Source organism: Polypterus senegalus, chromosome 5, assembly GCF_016835505.1.
Source record: "Polypterus senegalus isolate Bchr_013 chromosome 5, ASM1683550v1, whole genome shotgun sequence".
In the NCBI taxonomy this organism is placed as follows: domain Eukaryota; kingdom Metazoa; phylum Chordata; class Cladistia; order Polypteriformes; family Polypteridae; genus Polypterus; species Polypterus senegalus.
The window spans coordinates 189186511-189204472 of NC_053158.1; the positions used below are offsets into that span (position 1 = coordinate 189186511).

A 17962-nucleotide genomic window follows, 5' to 3' on the forward strand; every position below is an offset into this window, starting at 1 on the left:
AGTGACACCTCAGAGAATATAAAACAAAGTTTTATTGTTTGGGAAAATGGACAATGAATTAATTCTTCATAGTGACAGCCAGCCAATCAGAATATCTAACAATCACATCTTGCCAAACCCCCCAGTAGAATTTTAGAAAAAATATGCCTCATTGGAGGAACGATATAGTGAGTAAGGATGTAAGGAAGAAAGGAAGGAGGGAGAAAGAAGAAGGGATGAAGACGTCACTGGTCGTCAGAAAAGCATCATGAGCAACTACAAGTGCTAGATCACAAGCCGCCTGTGACATTCATTCTTGTCATCTGTAACTTTTTCGTAACCTTTTTCTAAAGACTTTATATATATCCAGACTTTACTATCAGTCCTATTTTCTATTATTCTTTATTCCAGTGGTATTATTATTATTCCTGTAATAAATACCATGCTGCTTTTAACTTTCTATGCTTTCTCTTAATGTCTATAGAGTGATTGAAGTAATAAATTAGATTTCTTTGAGCACCTTGTGCAGCCTGAGGTTTACCATACACTCTGTGCTTTGAGGTTTATTAAGGCTGAGGGTGTGAGCTCCACCCAATAGTAGGGAACAGTATGTAAAGTAAGGTATTCTTGGCTGATAAATAGCATATAGTCAAGGATGCTGAGTCTTTGTATGTTTGAATGTATTCTTGTAGACCAAAAGTAATACTTAGGTCTGAGATATTTAAAACATTGTATGTTGTTTTTGCCGATAATAAGTGAGTCTCTTGAAGTGCTGAGAGAGTGACAGGCTGTGTTATTCCTGAAGCACTTGTGTGGTTAAAAGTGCTAGAGGTCAATCAGCTGTGTGTGTGTCATTCATGGGGCACTGTTGTGGTTAGTGCAGCATTTCTCAACCTTTAAGTATTTGCGACCTGAGTTTTCATAACAGTTTTAATTGCACCCCCCTAATGTTGTTTTGAAACCTTAATAAAATGTATTCCTATATTTTTTGCTTCCGATACACTGCTACAAGTTTTACTATACCTACTTAACTTTTATCAACATTTCTCTAACTCTATATTTATTTTTCTAGTATCAGAATGTAGTTTAAGTTAATTTGTTTTGGATTTAATAGATGTATTTTTCATATTTTCGATTCTTGTTTTCTTTTTTTCACATCTTCACGTCCTCTTTTTTATTACTTCACCCCACAGGTTGAGAACCGCCGGGTTAGGGTTTGTGGGTATGTACAGTGGTGTGAAAAACTATTTGCCCCCTTCCTGATTTCTTATTCTTTGGCATGTTTGTCACACAAAATGTTTCTGATCATCAAACACATTTAACCATTAGTCAAATATAACACAAGTAAACACAAAATGCAGTTTTTAAATGATGGTTTTTATTATTTAGGGAGAAAAAATCCAAACCTACATGGCCCTGTGTGAAAAAGTAATTGCCCCTTGTTAAAAATAACCTAACTGTGGTGTATCACACCTGAGTTCAATTTCCGTAGCCAACCCCAGGCCTGATTACTGCCACACCTGTTTCAATCAAGAAATCACTTCAATAGGAGCTGCCTGACACAGAGAAGTAGACCAAAAGCACCTCAAAAGCTAGACATCATGCCAAGATCCAAAGAAATTCAGGAACAAATGAGAACAGAAGTAATTGAGATCTATCAGTCTGGTAAAGGTTATAAAGCCATTTCTAAAGCTTTGGGACTCCAGCGAACCACAGTGAGAGCCATTATCCACAAATGGCAAAAACATGGAACAGTGGTGAACCTTCCCAGGAGTGGCCGGCTGACCAAAATTACCCCAAAAGCGCAGAGACGACTCATACGAGAGGTCACAAAAGACCCCAGGACAACGTCTAAAGAACTGCAGGCCTCACTTGCCTCAATTAAGGTCAGTGTTCACGACTCCACCATAAGAAAGAGACTGGGCAAAAATGGCCTGCATGGCAGATTTCCAAGACGCAAACCACTGTTAAGCAAAAGAACATTAGGGCTCGTCTCAATTTTGCTAAGAAACATCTCAATGATTGCCAAGACTTTTGGGAAAATACCTTGTGGACTGATGAGACAAAAGTTGAACTTTTGGAAGGCAAATGTCCCGTTACATCTGGCGTAAAAGGAACACAGCATTTCAGAAAAGAACATCATACCAACAGTAAAATATGGTGGTGGTAGTGTGATGGTCTGGGGTTGTTTTGCTGCTTCAGGACCTGGAAGGCTTGCTGTGATAGATGGAACCATGAATTCTACTGTCTACCAAAAAATCCTGAAGGAGAATGTCCGGCCATCTGTTCAAGCTGAAGCGATCTTGGGTGCTGCAACAGGACAATGACCCAAAACACACCAGCAAATCCACCTTTGAATGGCTGAAGAAAAACAAAATGAAGACTTTGGAGTGGCCTAGTCAAAGTCCTGACCTGAATCCAATTGAGATGCTATGGCATGACCTTAAAAAGGCGGTTCATGCTAGAAAACCCTCAAATTAAGCTGAATTACAACAATTCTGCAAAGATGAGTGGGCCAAAATTCCTCCAGAGCGCTGTAAAAGACTCATTGCAAGTTATCGCAAACGCTTGATTGCAGTTATTGCTGCTAAGGGTGGCCCAACCAGTTATTAGGTTCAGGGGGCAATTACTTTTTCACACAGGGCCATGTAGGTTTGGATTTTTTCTCCTAAATAATAAAAACCATCATTTAAAAACTGCATTTTGTGTTTACTTGTGTTATATTTGACTAATGGTTAAATGTGTTTGATGATCAGAAACATTTTGTGTGACAAACATGCAAAAGAATAAGAAATCAGGAAGGGGGCAAATAGTTTTTCACACCACTGTATGTATGTAAGGGCACTGTTGAGTTTCTGTGTGTATGTGTATAGCTATGCATGTGTGTGTTAATCTTAAAGTGCAACAGTAGACCAACCCGATAACGAACGTGACGAGTACACTTACCCTTGGGAAAACAGGAAAAGGGTAAGTAGAGGGAAAGACTACGATAATACAGCAGCAAAAGTCAATTTCATTTATGTATAAATGAATGAGACAGGAAATAAGCTTCCTTTATGCATACAGCGAATGTAAGCGTGCTACAAACATCTTACAGCTGCACTGTCTAAAGATCGCAATGATTTGCTATTTCTCTGACACTATAATTTATCAGCAAAGTGCCACAATATCTCAGTATCTATCAAGTTCAGATGTAACCAATAGTTCTAGCTTCAGAATACAGGACAGATTTTAAACCTCCATTGGGTACGTCTTTGAAAATGTTCATTTATAAGAAGTAAACCACATCAATCAATGGGATTTTTTGTAATCATTTAAGTTGAAATCTGCTGTCTAAGATGCCTCTGTGGGCTCCATTTTTAACATGTTATTTTAAAAGGTAATAAAAATATATATTTTAATGCTCTCTCATAATACATGTAATGACTTTCTATTATCACTGCTGTTTTTAAATATGACTCATTGTTACAAAAGAATTTAATATACAAAATTGTGGCAACTAGCTCTTTGATGAAGTGACTAGAAAATGTATAAATGTTCCAACTTTGACAACACACCCGAATGTTACATCCTATGTACTTTTTACTTCTTTTTTTCTTTGATTGTATTGAACAAGTCCTTTCTATCTCTGTTGGAGTTTTGCTAGCACATTTATGCTAAATCTTGAGAGCCTTTTCACTTAATCTTTATTATTGAGTCTTGAAGATAATGAAATGTCTTAAAAAATGCCTGAAATGAAAATGTATGGCTTAACTCAGAATAAAGCCTGCTGCATTTTTCACTCACATGCCTGGTGCAGCAGACAAGCGAGGAAGAAAATGTGATTTATTATCTAGTAGGAAATATGCCTAATGCTGGTGTCGTTTCAAAGTACAATAACGTAAAATTAGCTTTGAGGAATTGTTTACAGATTGCTAAGTGCAATGATAGAAACTTTTAACCTTTTTCTTAAATTTGTAGCTTTTAAAGGTATGGTGAGACATGGTGACAACCTACCTACATGTTAGCCAAACAGGCTGTATTTATTTAATGATCTCCCCAAAATTAACCATTCTATGACGTTAACCCCCCCCCCAGTATTAATGTACATGCTTTTACTCCATTCTGGACCCTCCTCATACTGACCAGTGCAGGGCTGCTCGTAGCAGGGCTGTGTTTCCTCGGTGAGTCTTTCTGGTGGACAGACAGTTTCCCCCGTTTCATCCTCAGTGCAGGCACAGTCCCGTTTTCTGAACCTCAAACCAGTGCCACAGCTTCGAGAACATGGAGACCACGAAGACCACGGGCAAGAGTCCTCTGAGTCAGAAAAAAAAAAAAGAGACGTAACACAACCTTTTTGCACAGCAAGCCACATTATACAGTTGCGATGGACATCTAGTTGGTCTCAGCATTTAATGTGAGGGGAGAAAAGTCCTGCAAAATTCATCATATTCTGTTCACCCAATGTTCCTCAAATGTCAGCTCTTTAAACTCTAATTTACTTTGTGTTAATACAGTGAAGCACGGAAGAACTTGTGAGGCTCTTAGACACCAAAAATCTGAAATATGTTACTCATAGAAACTAGTAGGTCAGAAGGTTGCCAGTTCGAATCCCGTAAATGCCAAAAGTGACTCTACTTTGCTGGGCCCTTGAGCAAGGCAAGGCCCTTAAAAATGCAATTGCTCCAACCTGGATATGACGTTAATCTGCATCCTGCACTTAATCGCTCCAACCTGCAGGGTTGGCACTCTGGCCACCATAAAAATCTCCCACTGTTCTGTTCCACATGAACGAGTGTGGTGCTGAGGTGTCACCCATTGCACGGCTGCACTCGGATCCTGAGTTGGTTTATCATGTGGTGGGTGCGGCTGTATCAGTGCCTGCTCCTCCTACCCTCTCTCTCTCTCTAGAGGCATGTATTGCGGTTTTCATACAATACGACTATTTATTATTATTATTATTATTATTTAAATTCACCTATTTTTAATGTTTTTTTCAGGAACAGGCATCCCGGCTAGATCACAGGATATCCCATTATCCAGGAAGGAAATAAATTTGTACCCGCCTGGTAAAGTATAGCAGGCAGACTGAGAAAAGCTGAGGATCTGGAGTGGTTCCATCCCCCATACTCCAGGTGGCAGTGGTCCTCACATGGGAACTCAGTCGGGGCACCTGCAGGGGTGCTTGGGAGATGGAGTCTAGAAGTGCTGCCCTGTTGGGGTCCCTAGCGGTTAAAAAGAGGCGATTTTCTTATGGCCCAGAAATGTTTCCCGGAGGATATGGCCTGACACCAGAAACATTCCTGGGTCTGGCTTAAAAAAGAAGTCTGCTGCCAAACATGGATGAGTCAGAGTTGGGTGGAAGTGGACAAAGCTCGCCTGGGAGGTGGAGAAGAGGAAACGAGACAGTGTGGAAGGCCTTGTGTTTATTGCACTTCTGGAACCTTTGTGGAAGTTAGCTGTAAAATAAAACATCTTTACTTTAACGGGGCTTGTGTCTGGGGTTAGGTGATCTCTGGCACCCTCTAATGCTTATTATATCTCTCTATATACGTATATATAAAATCCAACATCTGTCTGTCCACTTTTCACGAGAGGACTACTTTTTCCTAGAATTTGCTTGAACATTCTGGTTGATTCTGCGACTTCTCTCATCATAATCATAAGAGAATCACAAGAGAATCATAATTCTCTTGCAGGATTGATATATTCACGCTAATCTGAGACAGAGGCTGCGGGCTGAAGGGAGGAGGAAGAGTGACATCAAGAGTAGTGAGCCGGGGAGGGCCCACCTCACTGTCCTGTTTCACTACTACGTGGACAGGGCTGTGGGGGAAGGCTACTTGTTGGTCTTGAGCAAACCATTTATTTCTTTCTTCATATTTTTTTCTTTATATCTTTCTTGAGCTCCTTTATATCTTGAGCGATGGCCTTGACCATTGCAGCAATAATTACCTTTCGGTTCGGACAGATAATTTTAGCATTCGTCCTCCACAGGTAAAGTGACAAGCCCTGTTACAGCTGATGCTCCCAGCTCACGAGGAATAGATGAAAACGCCATTTCCAGTTTCAATGGATGTTCTGGAATTGACGCGCTATTGTGACCTGCATCACTTGAACATAAGCTCCCACTTTCGCTCTCAACTGGAGATGATGAAGTGGCCCGGGAGATCTGTGCTTATGCCTGTCTGCTCTAGGACAGCCTATGTAAGGCCATACCTTGAGGTTGGACTTGATGCCTGTCTAGGCGTGGGGTGTAGCTTTGGATTTCTTTTGCGTTTCTTTCTGAGCCCCTTTCTTACCGCTCATTTTTATACAATACAGTATAATGTTTACTTTTGTACTAATTGAGCTACCCCCTTTGAATGAACATATGCTACAGAAATAAATGTTGCTACTGGTATTACTTAAAGTTCCCATTTACATACAGTATTAGTATGTACCCCTTTACAGTCAACAGAAAAGTTCAAAAATAAAATTAAAAAGTGTGAAAGGAAATGAAAATCTGGAAACATCTTTTAATTTCAAATGCTACTGTGGAATAATTTTAAATCTATTTTTATTTTGTTGCTTTCACCGAATACAGACCATGTACACAAATCCACATCTATGATGCAGCAATAAAAAAGCATAATATGAGCTGCCATTTCAGCATTTATGTATTCAATTTTATTTTAAATTAAGTACCATATGGACATTGAAGGGCGGCACAGTGGCGCAGTGGTAGCGCTGCTGCCTCGCAGTTAGGAGACCCGGGTTTGCTTCCTGGTTCCTCCCTGCGTGGAGTTTGCATGTTCTCCCCGTGTCTGCGTGGGGGTACTCCGGTTTCTTCCCACAGTTTGCTTCCTGCCTTGCACCCTGTGTTGGCTGGGATTGGCTCCAACAGACTCCCGTGACCCTGTTGTTAGGATATAGCGGGTTGGATAACGGATGGATGGACATTGAATCATCAGTTTAATATTCTTTGTAAAAGGGTGTCCACTTTTTAAAAAAAATGTTTTGTAGCTTTTACTGGATACATGTTCAATACGTATGCATTCAGTTAGGGTTTTTGAAGTTCAAGGAATGTAAAAATTTTAATTTTATGGTGAAATGGGAGAGCCACAGCACCATATTTGTTTTATTATAAGAACCACTGGTTTTGGGGTGATCTCATTGGTTGTTGCCATAGCGATCTATCCCAGAACCACTGAGAATATGTAAATATATATAAAAACTGACATATGCATTCCTTTTGTATCTGAGTTTTGGATAAAAACAATACTGGTGCACAAATCAATTTTTCTTAATAGGCTTCCCAGTATTCTAATTGCTTTGTATTTTTTCAAACCTTTTATTGCAAGTGAAACGATTGATGGGCTTGCATTCTTTGATAGCGACCTTGACATGAACTCCTTATTACTTTCTGATCTTCTGACCTGTGTAGAAAATGCCATACTTTGTTTGTTTATGTCTGAATATTAGTAATTACAGAATACATTATAGGCCAACCTGCATGTTTTAGTTCGGAAACAGCACTGCTAACACTGCCAAAAATAATTGTCATCCTGCCCTGCACCTTGTTGCTCAGAATTTCCAAAGCTAAAATGATGTTGGGTTTTCTTTATGTGTGTTTTTTACTTTGTGCTCCATTATCATTCTTTGGAAATCAATCATATCAATACAGTAGCCTGATAGTATGTGTTAACCTTATATTTTTAATTTATATTATTCCTTGACTGCGGTGGGTTGGCACCCTGCCCAGGATTGGTTCCTGCCTTGTGCCCTGTGTTGGCTGGGATTGGCTCCAGCAGACCCCCGTGACCCTGTGTTCGGATTCAGCGGGTTGGAAAATGGATGGATAGATGGATGGATTATTCCTTGATTGGCTGTAAAGTAAAATTATATGATGTAGGCTTGTTTTATAAGTAAGACTTTGATGTTATGTTTTGCATTTGTGTGCAATCATTTTTATAGGCCTATCTATTTGCCCATATTTGCCACTAATCTGCATCCGGGTCGTGGGGTCAGCAGTCTAAGCAAAGATACCCAGACATCCCTTTTCCTCACCACCTCTTCCAACTCCTCCAGGTGATACCAAGGTATTCCCAGGCCAGAGAAGATACATAATCTCTCCAGCATGTCCTGTGTCTGCCCCGTGGTCTCCTCCTGGTTGGACATGACTGAAACACATCCCCTTGGACAGCGTTTCTCAACCTTTACATATTTGAGACCCGAGTTTTCATAACAGTTGTAATTGCTCCCCCTAACATTTTTTTGAAATATCAATTTGTTCTTTTTTAATTAATGATATATCATAGATACATATTTTATTATACCTACCTAACTTTTATTGACATTTATCTAACTCTATATTTATTTTTCTAGTATCAGAATGTACTTTAAGTTAATTTGTTTTGATTTCAATAGATGTATTTTTCATATGTTCGATTCTTGTTTTCTTTTTGTTCACATCTTTGCGCCCCCCTTTTTGTTACTTAGCGCCCCCCCTAGAGGGGCCCGCCCCACAGTTTGAGAACCACTGCCCTTGGAGATGTTCAGGAGGCATCCATATCAGATGCCCGAACATTCTCAACTGATTCTTTATAGAGGCTGATAGTGTCCATACCATGACAAGGCTTGCTCCCACAATCCTGTGCTTCTTGTTCAGGTCCACTACAGTCAGAGCCATTGTTCCGTGGTGGAGGGTTTATACAAGCTCTGCTACGAATCTGCACTCCTCTCCCACAAGTAACTGAGCAGTCTGACCAGAGGGACCATGGTGTCCAGTCTCCATCCACTGAAAAGAAAAACAATTAAAAAGCCATTGTTAGCCATCATGATATTGTTTAGTGAAGATGAAGTTTACTGTCACATGAACAGAGTAAAGTGGAATTATTCCTTGCATGTCTGATGATCATAAGTATTTACAAACAAGAACTTTGATTAATCAAACTAACTAATGCTCAAAGTAAGCACGCTTACAAAAACAATGGTTGATCAAATAGTGTTTGTTAACAACTTCTGTAATAAGCTGTTTATCTTCAAAGCCATCCCTTTAATGTCTGGTGGACATTGCATCACCACAAAATAAAAAAATGCTTCTGTAATGTTTTTGAAAGTTTGTTTATGGAGGACCTCAAGCTATGTGATGTAAAACCAATAAGAATGATCTGCACCCCTGGCCAGTGATTTAAGAACTGGAGTTGCCTGCTTAAACTACTTTATTCTAGTGATGATTCCCTGCACGTTTCCATGGTCTGAATCTAGATTAGTGATTGATCATAGAACGTTATAATTGTCAATTCTGCTAGATTAAAAGAATGAATGATCCTGGTTGAGATCCATCAGCTTAACAAAAAATGTTTATATTATGTTAAGATAAAAAAGATAGGATTCAGAAAGTAAAAACATTTAAAAAAAGCTTTTCTTTTATTCTTAATTCTTCGTCTATTTCTTTCTCCTCCGTGTCCATAGTGGCCCTTGGTCTGACTTGGCATTGGTAAAACATCACCTATAACCAGGGCCGGCATCACCATTAAGGCGAATCTGGCATTCATCGAGGTTGCAGAACATAAGTGGGGGGAAACCCAGCTGCACAGGTTGGCTAACGAACAAGGGTTGGTGCAAAATAATCTACCACTGGCACCTCATAACAGACCTGTTTTCAGACATCTTCTGTCACTTGCCTTCAGAATGTGACTGGCATTTGGATTTTAAACCACTCTCTATATGTTTACATACACTATGTGAATATTTTTACATATATTTATCTGTCTGAAAATGTTTTAACACTGACTTTTTGTGTTTTATTTCTATGCTATATTTGTGAATATTGTATAATCCTCTATATATGCTATATATATATGTATGTGTATATAAACATACACATAGTGAGTGCCATAGAGGATGGATGAGCAGAAGCCAGAGGCCTGGAGCAGTTCTATACTCTGGCACCTTCTGTCTTGGCAAGAGGACACTCACATATATATATATATATATATATATATATATATATATATATATATATATATATATATATATATATATATATATATATATATATATATATATATATATATATATATATATATATATATATATATATATATATATATACCTGTGTGTGTAGATACGCCCTTTCTACTTATGATCTGGGGGAGCAGGCATGGGCTTCTTAGTACCTCCCCTGGGACACTTGGTGGCAGCCTCACTGGCTGATGAAGGTGCCTCAGTTTCCCGCAGGGTTCCATGGGAGATGGAGTTCTCCACATCTCTGTGGGAAACTGGGGTGTCCGCCAGGGGGTGCTGCATGGATCCCGGAGCCAACCTGGACAACTCTACAGCCCCACCCGGAAGTGCAATTAGGAACAGGTGATCCAGCATCTGTAGAACTTCCGGGTGGGGTATAAAAAGGACTGGCAACCACCACTCAGGGCCAGAATCAGGAGGAAAACGATGCTAAGGTGGAGTGGTGGGGCCAGAAGGACGTGTTTTGGGTTGTGCTAAGTGCTTTGGGACTGTGTATTGCCTGTGGGGTTCACGGGGAAGACGTGCCCCACAGGTGAAGAAAATAAACCTTATTTTGATTTGCATACATGCCTCAGTGTGAGTCTGTGCCAAGAAGGTGCTATTGTTACTATATATATATATATATATATATATATATATATATATATATATATATATATATATATATATATATATATATCCATCCATCCATTTTCCAACCCGCTGAATCTGAATACAGGGTCATGGGGGTCTGCTGGAGCCAATCCCAGCCAACACAGGGAACAAGGCAGGAACCAATCCCTGGCAGGGTGCCAACCTACCACAGGACACACACCCCCACAGCACACATTAGGGACAATTTAGAATTGCCAATCCACCTAATTTGCATGTCTTTGGACTGTGGGAGGAAACCCATGCAGACACGGGGAGAACATGCAAACTCCACACAGGGAGGACCCGGGAAGCAAACCAGGGTCTCCTAACTGCGAGGCAGCAGCGCTACTAAAGCGCCACCGTGCCGCCCCAAATAAAATATACCTAATCTAATTTAATCTAAAAGTGCATTTAAAAAGAATAAACTGAATTGAATTTGGTGCATGTCTCCAGTTATGGTTTCACTCTGTCTTATATCACAGTTGAAACCTGGGAAACCTTGTGATCTATCATTGCCAAAAGCTCAAAAAGTAGGTCCTTTAGATAGAACACGACAACTTGAGGTGTTTGACGTTGTTTTCGATTGACCATTGGCATCACACATCTTTGCAGCCACACAATAATTATGAGCACACTACTAAAATGACCTAAAAACTCTGTGCCTACCTTGGCACTCTATGTCTTGACAGTAAACACCTTCTGGAGTGCATATGCTGAAGAAAGAAAACAAGAGACAGATTGATAACAACAAGGATTGGAATATCATAAAAAACACCACAGGATTTTAGATAAAACGTTCCATGTTAGGTTAGAATACCTTTAGGTTAGAATTTACAGTTTTGCAAGTAAACCTCTGGTCTTATTGGGTCCATTAGTAAATGAGTAATAAGTGCCTCAAACTATGCAAAGAGTGAAACAGGAATATGAGGAAAAATGATGAAAAACAGGTCATTCAGTCAGAGCTTGTCAGTCCCTGTCCTTAAACCTTAAAATACTGTAACATCGAGATCTCAGATTCCCCGAAGTCCTAATGTTTACTTCATTGCTTGGCAAATAATTCTACATATTGACAGCTGCACGTGTGTGGAGATATTTTCAGATGTTTGTGAGAAATTTGTACCTATCCAGTTTCTACCACTACTCCACACTGTCATGGTCAGGGTCTTGTTTCTGATTTTTTTTTATAAATTCTATTTAATCACTAAAAATGATTGATTTAAAAAAATATACTGCGGTCCCCAGAGGGCGATGCAGCTCTCCAAACCGGCTCAGACAGACACAAGTTCTCTTTAAACAAATGGGTTTTATTGTGTGAAACGCTTACAGGTGAGGGTTTCCCACACCACAACCATCCTTTAATTCTCTCTCTCTACAACTCTGTCATCTCTCCTCTGCTCTTCTTCCAAGCTTTGTCCTCCTCCTCCCAACTCTGGCTCCCGGAGTTGAGGCAGGCAGCTTCTTTTAAGTAAAGCCCAAGAGTACTTTCAGTGTCCAAGATTGTGGCTCAGGAGTACTTCTGGGTGAGGCTGGATCCCGACAAAGTAGGGCTCGCGAGTCCCTTCTGCGCCCCCTGGAAGCACTCATGGAAACAAACAGTGCTGAGCCAACAAACTGCAGTTCCCAATGTCCTCCGTGGAAATCTGTAGAGGTACCATACAGTAACCCAGGGAGGCCGCCATCTAGCATCTTGGTGGAGACAATGACCTAAACAAACTGTCCTCCATGCATTCATATTGATATTCTCACTAAGGAAATGCAGGGGACACAAGACTAGCCTGGTGTGAATGTGGATGTGTGTGCTGTGCAGTGCCATGGGCTACCTGAAGTCGTTACGCTCTGAACTGGGAACATGGGTATAGATAATGGACTAAAGGATGGAAGAATTTTCTTCTTCAAATGAAAATGAGAACCAAGTAAGTCTGACATATAAGACCATTTAGTCTAACAAACTCAAATGGTAAGCTAATAGCTAAGATGTCCATGCACCTCATCCAGACACTCCTTAAAAAACCATAAAGGCTTTTTGCTTTATTCAGGGGTCACCATCCAGTACATGAACCTTGCACCCAACTGTCTGCTTGGACCCCTAATAGTTCATTAATGAGGATGGACCAGTGGTGAGTGAGACACACAACAAAGTAGAAATTGTCCAAAAGTGCAAAGTGCACAACTGTTAAATTGTAAGGTGTCAAAGGTGCACCAATGTTCAATAGATAAACGTTCATAAACACACAGCAAGGAAAAATGATTATTATAAATATGTGACTTTTTTAAACTGGCTTTAGCTATCTGAACTGGATATTTGTTGACGATTTCCCTTTGTTTGAAGAAATTGCATCTTGAATGTATTCCCACATAATCTCCACTTTCTGTCCTCAAGTGCTCCCACTATTTAACCAAAAGAAATCTTTTACATCAACTTCACTTAGAATTTTTGAATAGTAGATTACCAGACTAGGACCTGCTCTTAGGCCCCTGGATGCCCTTTGCTGGTCTTCTCCGCACAGCATTGAGGGCAGTGATGTCTTTTGTTTGCAGAGCTCAGACCCGGCACTTAAAAGTTTCTGTCGCACTTTTGCTGTCCGTTATAGCAATGTTAATTCCGTTACAAAGTGATCCAAAGTCTTGTTTATACCCCGTGTCTTCTCATTAAACTTGTATCTCGCGAATATCGTATTCGTCGTAGGCATGACAAACGCCAGCGGCAGCGTGTCTATAAATTTAATTTAAACTTTAGGTTTACACCATGCTTTGTTTCCGCAGTAGCTGCACTTATTAGTGCACAATTAGTGATGAGTGAGTGAGTGAGTGAGTGAGTCTCCACTTTCTCTCCTCAAGTGCTCCCACTATTTAACCAAAAGAAATCTTTTACATCAACTTCACTTAGAATTTTTGAATAGTAGATTACCAGACTAGGACATGCTCTTAGGCCCCTGGATGCCCTTTGCTGGTCTTCTCCGCACAGCGTTGAGGGCAGTGATGTCTTTTGTTTGCAGAGTTATGACCAGAAGAGTACACAGAATAGCACACAGTCTCAACATGGAGTGAATCCATGTTCAAAAAGCCCTACTGTCCCTTCAACAAGCTTCCAAGTTACTGCATTGCCTTATCAATGCACAGTAAACACCTTTCATAACACATCCCCATGTTCTTACTTTAAGAAAACATGCTAGTGATTTGACCAGTTCTCACCATTGCTGACATTCCCCCACCAGCCAAGTCTCCCCCACCATTAGCTCCTGGTTCTTGTGAATGCAGAGAGGAGGGCAGACCCCCAGGTCACACATTTTGGTTTGGGACTGGTCAGTCTGACATTTTTCATCCTTCATTTCTGTGGTGGATGATCTGTCAGAAAACAGAACAAACAACAAAATTCCTTAGGTAATATCAAGTGTAGAAAGAAAACAGTTTACTTCATTCATGCGAAAAGAGAGTTGGCAGACCTTGAAAGAACTGTAGCTAAGGAGGTCCCAATGCAAGAGTCATACAGAATGGTGGTCTGATGTGTTAACTTGCTTTTTTACACAATACTGTTTATTGCACTTTATAGGTGATAGTGTGTTGGCAACTTATATATATATAATTCAGGGAGTGGATATAGAGGTGGTTCACTCTTACAAGTACTTGTGGGTTCACATTAATTACAGGCTGGGTGGGTCTCATAAAACAGAGGAACTAAATAAGAAAGAGCAGAGCAAGCTCTTTTTACTCAGGAGACAAAGTTTCTTCAATGTGGGAAGTGACATCCTCCACACCTTCTATGACTTTCTGATGGCCAGGGTGATTTTCAACGCTGTGGCGTGGTGGGCTGGTAACATCACTTCAGGGGAGGCCCACTGAATCAGCAAGAAAATTAAAAGGGCAGACTCAGTTATAGGACACACTCTGGACCCCTTAGAGTTTGCACTGAAGGAGAGAATGAAGACAGAACCAAGTGGCATTATGGACAATGCGGCACATCCTCTTTTAGCCAACGAATTACCCAGGAGTGTGTCAGGAAATGCAATGGGGGGCTCCTTCATAACAACAGCAATACACCTGTATAAGTGCCTTACTTTGTCTGTGACAGCCAAGTCATAAGTTTTCTTTCCCTTTAATTTTCTTGCTTTATAGTAATTTTGGTGTGTGTTCAGACCATAGTGTGTGTGTGTGTGTATATATTTATTTGTTTATTTAATTACCACCTATTTGTCAGTCAGTCAGTCATTTCCCAACCTGCTATATCCTAACACAGGGTCTGCTGGAGCCAATCGCAGCCAGCACATGACGCAAGGCAGGAACAAATCCCCGGGCAGGACGCCCGCCCACTGCAGGGCACACACACACACACACACCAAACACGAACTAGAGATAATTTAGGACCGCCAATGCACCTAACCTGCATGTCTTTGGACTGTGGGAGGAAATCGGAGCCCACCTATTTGTATATTTATTTATTTAAGGAACATACTGTATATAAAACGCTAAATTTCCCCCTGGGGACAAATAAAGTTCTATCTATCCAGCAATCTAAAAATGAACAAATTTAGTTTTTTGTAACTGTAGTCTTCATTTTTGGGTTAGAATAGATTAGATTATATAAACTTTATTAATCTCATTGGGGAAATTCAGATGCATACAGTAGCAGAAACAGAAAAAAACAAGACTAACATGACAGGTGATACAGTTATTCTAGACACTGACTTGATGCAATTTAGGGCACTTTCTTTTATATTTCTAACTAGCAAAATACCCGCGCTTCGCAGTGGAGAAGAAGTGTGTTAAAGAAGTTATGAAAAAGAAAAGGAAACATTTTAAAAATAACGTGACTTTTTTGCTTTCTATTCGTTTGCATAAGCACAGTCCTTCACCAGCAATTATTTAATATTAGCTCAGACCCGGCACTTAAAAGTTTCTGTCGCACTTTTGCTATCCGTTATAGCAATTTTAATTCCGTTACAAAGTGATCCAAAGTCTCGTTTATACCCCGTGTCTTCTCATTAAACTTGTATCTCGCGAATATCGTATTCGTCGTAGGCATGACAAACGCCAGCGGCAGCATGTCTATAAATTTAATTTAAACTTTAGGTTTACACCTTGCTTTGTTTCCGCAGTAGCTGCACTTATGAATATGCTTGTATGCATCACTCGCTTCATATTCTTTTGCTGCCTTCTCAAGAGCTCTTTGGAGCTCTTCCTTGTTCTCTAAGTACTGTGTTCATAGTCAGTTCACGTGAGCCACTCTCTTGTGTGATCTTGCGATGTCCTCGGCTTTATTTAATGTTAGCTAAGACCCGACACTTAAAAGTTTCTCTCGCACTTTCGCTGAGTTTGTGCCAAACACTAGACCATCTCATCTTCGTTTGCATAAGCACAGTCCTTCACTCGTGAATATTTACCTTATATGGGCAGGCACTCAATTACTTGGGAGGCATGACGATGGGGGAATACAACTCCGCCTCACACGGCGACCGAGCTGCAGGCTATGGCCGTATATATGCTCGAAAGTAGGTTCCAGTTATGACCATTACGCGTAGAATTTCGAAATGAAACCTGCCCAACTTTTGTAAGTAAGCTGTAAGGAATGAGCCTGCCAAATTTCAGCCTTCTACCTACACGGTAAGTTGGAGGATTAGCGATGAGTGAGTGAGTGAGTGAGTGAGTGAGTCAGTCAGTGAGGGCTTTGCCTTTTATTAGTATAGATTAATGTAGACCACTTTGCAGAGATCTGTTTTCCCTTTCTCATCATTGAGCCTTTTACTACTGACTAGTGTCAAAACAGCACAATAAAATCCATGGTGTTTCAATGTTGTAGAGCAATAAAATGTGAAAACGTACAAAGAGGGTGAATACTGCAGGTAATGGTATAAAGGGAGAGCATTGTGATGGACTCAGAATTTCAAAATGCTAAAAGTGATGTGCTAAACACATTGTTATTTTTTTGTTTTCTTTCAAAATTTTTTAGCATGTACCGGCTCACCTGAAGCGGGTCCGCTGACCAACCCCACACGAGACACTGCAGGAGGACCAGGTAGACCAAGAGCTCCAGCCACAGTCAGAGGGCCCACAAGTCAGGTTGGTGCACTGAATGTGTCCATTTATGCAAGTGCAATTATTACATCCTTCTTGTCGAGAACTACCAGGAGCCCAGCTCTGGCCTAGTGCGTCCATGCATTCACACTGCCATGGCTGGACACACGACCCATCCTGCTCCAGATATCCTACAAAGGATGAAGACAATAATATTTAACTTGTCAAAGGTGGTTGTCACATCACACATTTTTAATTACTTTGGGAAACTGAATGGCACTCAGAACTCCTTTACATCTTGCCCTTGTTCCTAGATAATGAAGAAGATGTAAAGTATTTGGGATTTGTATGCTATTTTCATAGAATATTTAAATTACCAAACCAGTTGTTCATTGCATCTTTCAACTTATTATCACCAATGAAACCATTCAAATACGCTTCAGTTGCTAGAAGAAGGCAGAGACCAAAATTTCTTCCACAGTGGAACCACAACAAGGTGAAGTGATAGTTATGAAGTTAGAAATTTCTGGCAGACACATGCTTGCTTCACTATTATGTTATGGTACTTGTACTGAGTGCAATGACAATAAAGTTGAATTTAATCTAATCTAATCTAATCATATAAGTGTGCAAATGCTTCTGGGTGATAGAGTGACACAATCATTTTTCTCTGAATCCCCCAGAGTCCTGAGTCTAAATCCTAGCCTAAGCAGTACCAACGTGAAATTTGCATGAAAACAAAATCATGAAGGGAATTAGTGCAGTCGATTGAAACGGTTATTTTAAAATAAGTTCAGCGACAACATGGGGTCCACATTTAGAAACTTGTCAAGAGTAAATTCCGCACAAACATTAGGAAATCATTCCTCAATATGAAAAGCAAAGACAAACAGCATAAGTTGCCAAGTGGTGCTTTGGACAGTAGAACTTTAGGAGCCTTCAAAGCTAGACTTGATGTTGTTTTAGATTAATTGGGTGTGTAGGACTGGTGACTTTTGTTGGCTGAATGGCCTGTTCTCGTTTAGATTGTTCTAATGTTCTAATGAGCAAGTCACATCAATCTAGATGAGAACAGGCCATTCAGCCCAACATAGCTTGCCAGTCCTATCCACTTAATTCTTCTTCTAAGTCCCTACTGTATGCCACACTACTTGGTAACTTATTCCATGTGTCTGTGGTTCTCTGTGTAAAGAAAAACTTCCTGATGTGTCTGTAAAATTTACCCTTAACAAGTTTCCAACTGTGTTCACATGCTCTTGATGAACTCATTTTAAAATAACAGTCTCGACCCACTGGACTAATTCCCTTCATAATTTTAAACACTTCAGTTGTGTCTCCTTTAATCTTCTTT

At 40.2% G+C, this 17962-nt stretch overlaps 1 protein-coding gene across 1 annotated transcript in view; it reads right to left on the bottom strand.

Annotated features, from left to right (window-relative positions):
* scospondin (subcommissural organ spondin) overlaps positions 1–17962 on the bottom strand; it is a 417078-nt gene that overhangs the window by 71918 nt on the left and 327198 nt on the right. The window contains exons 85-89 of the mRNA XM_039754138.1: positions 16562–16802; positions 13795–13947; positions 11269–11315; positions 8567–8737; positions 4105–4275 (exon numbers count right to left, since the gene is read on the bottom strand). Coding sequence (XP_039610072.1) covers positions 4105–4275; positions 8567–8737; positions 11269–11315; positions 13795–13947; positions 16562–16802 — 783 coding nt within the window. The remainder of the gene's footprint in view (positions 1–4104; positions 4276–8566; positions 8738–11268; positions 11316–13794; positions 13948–16561; positions 16803–17962) is intronic.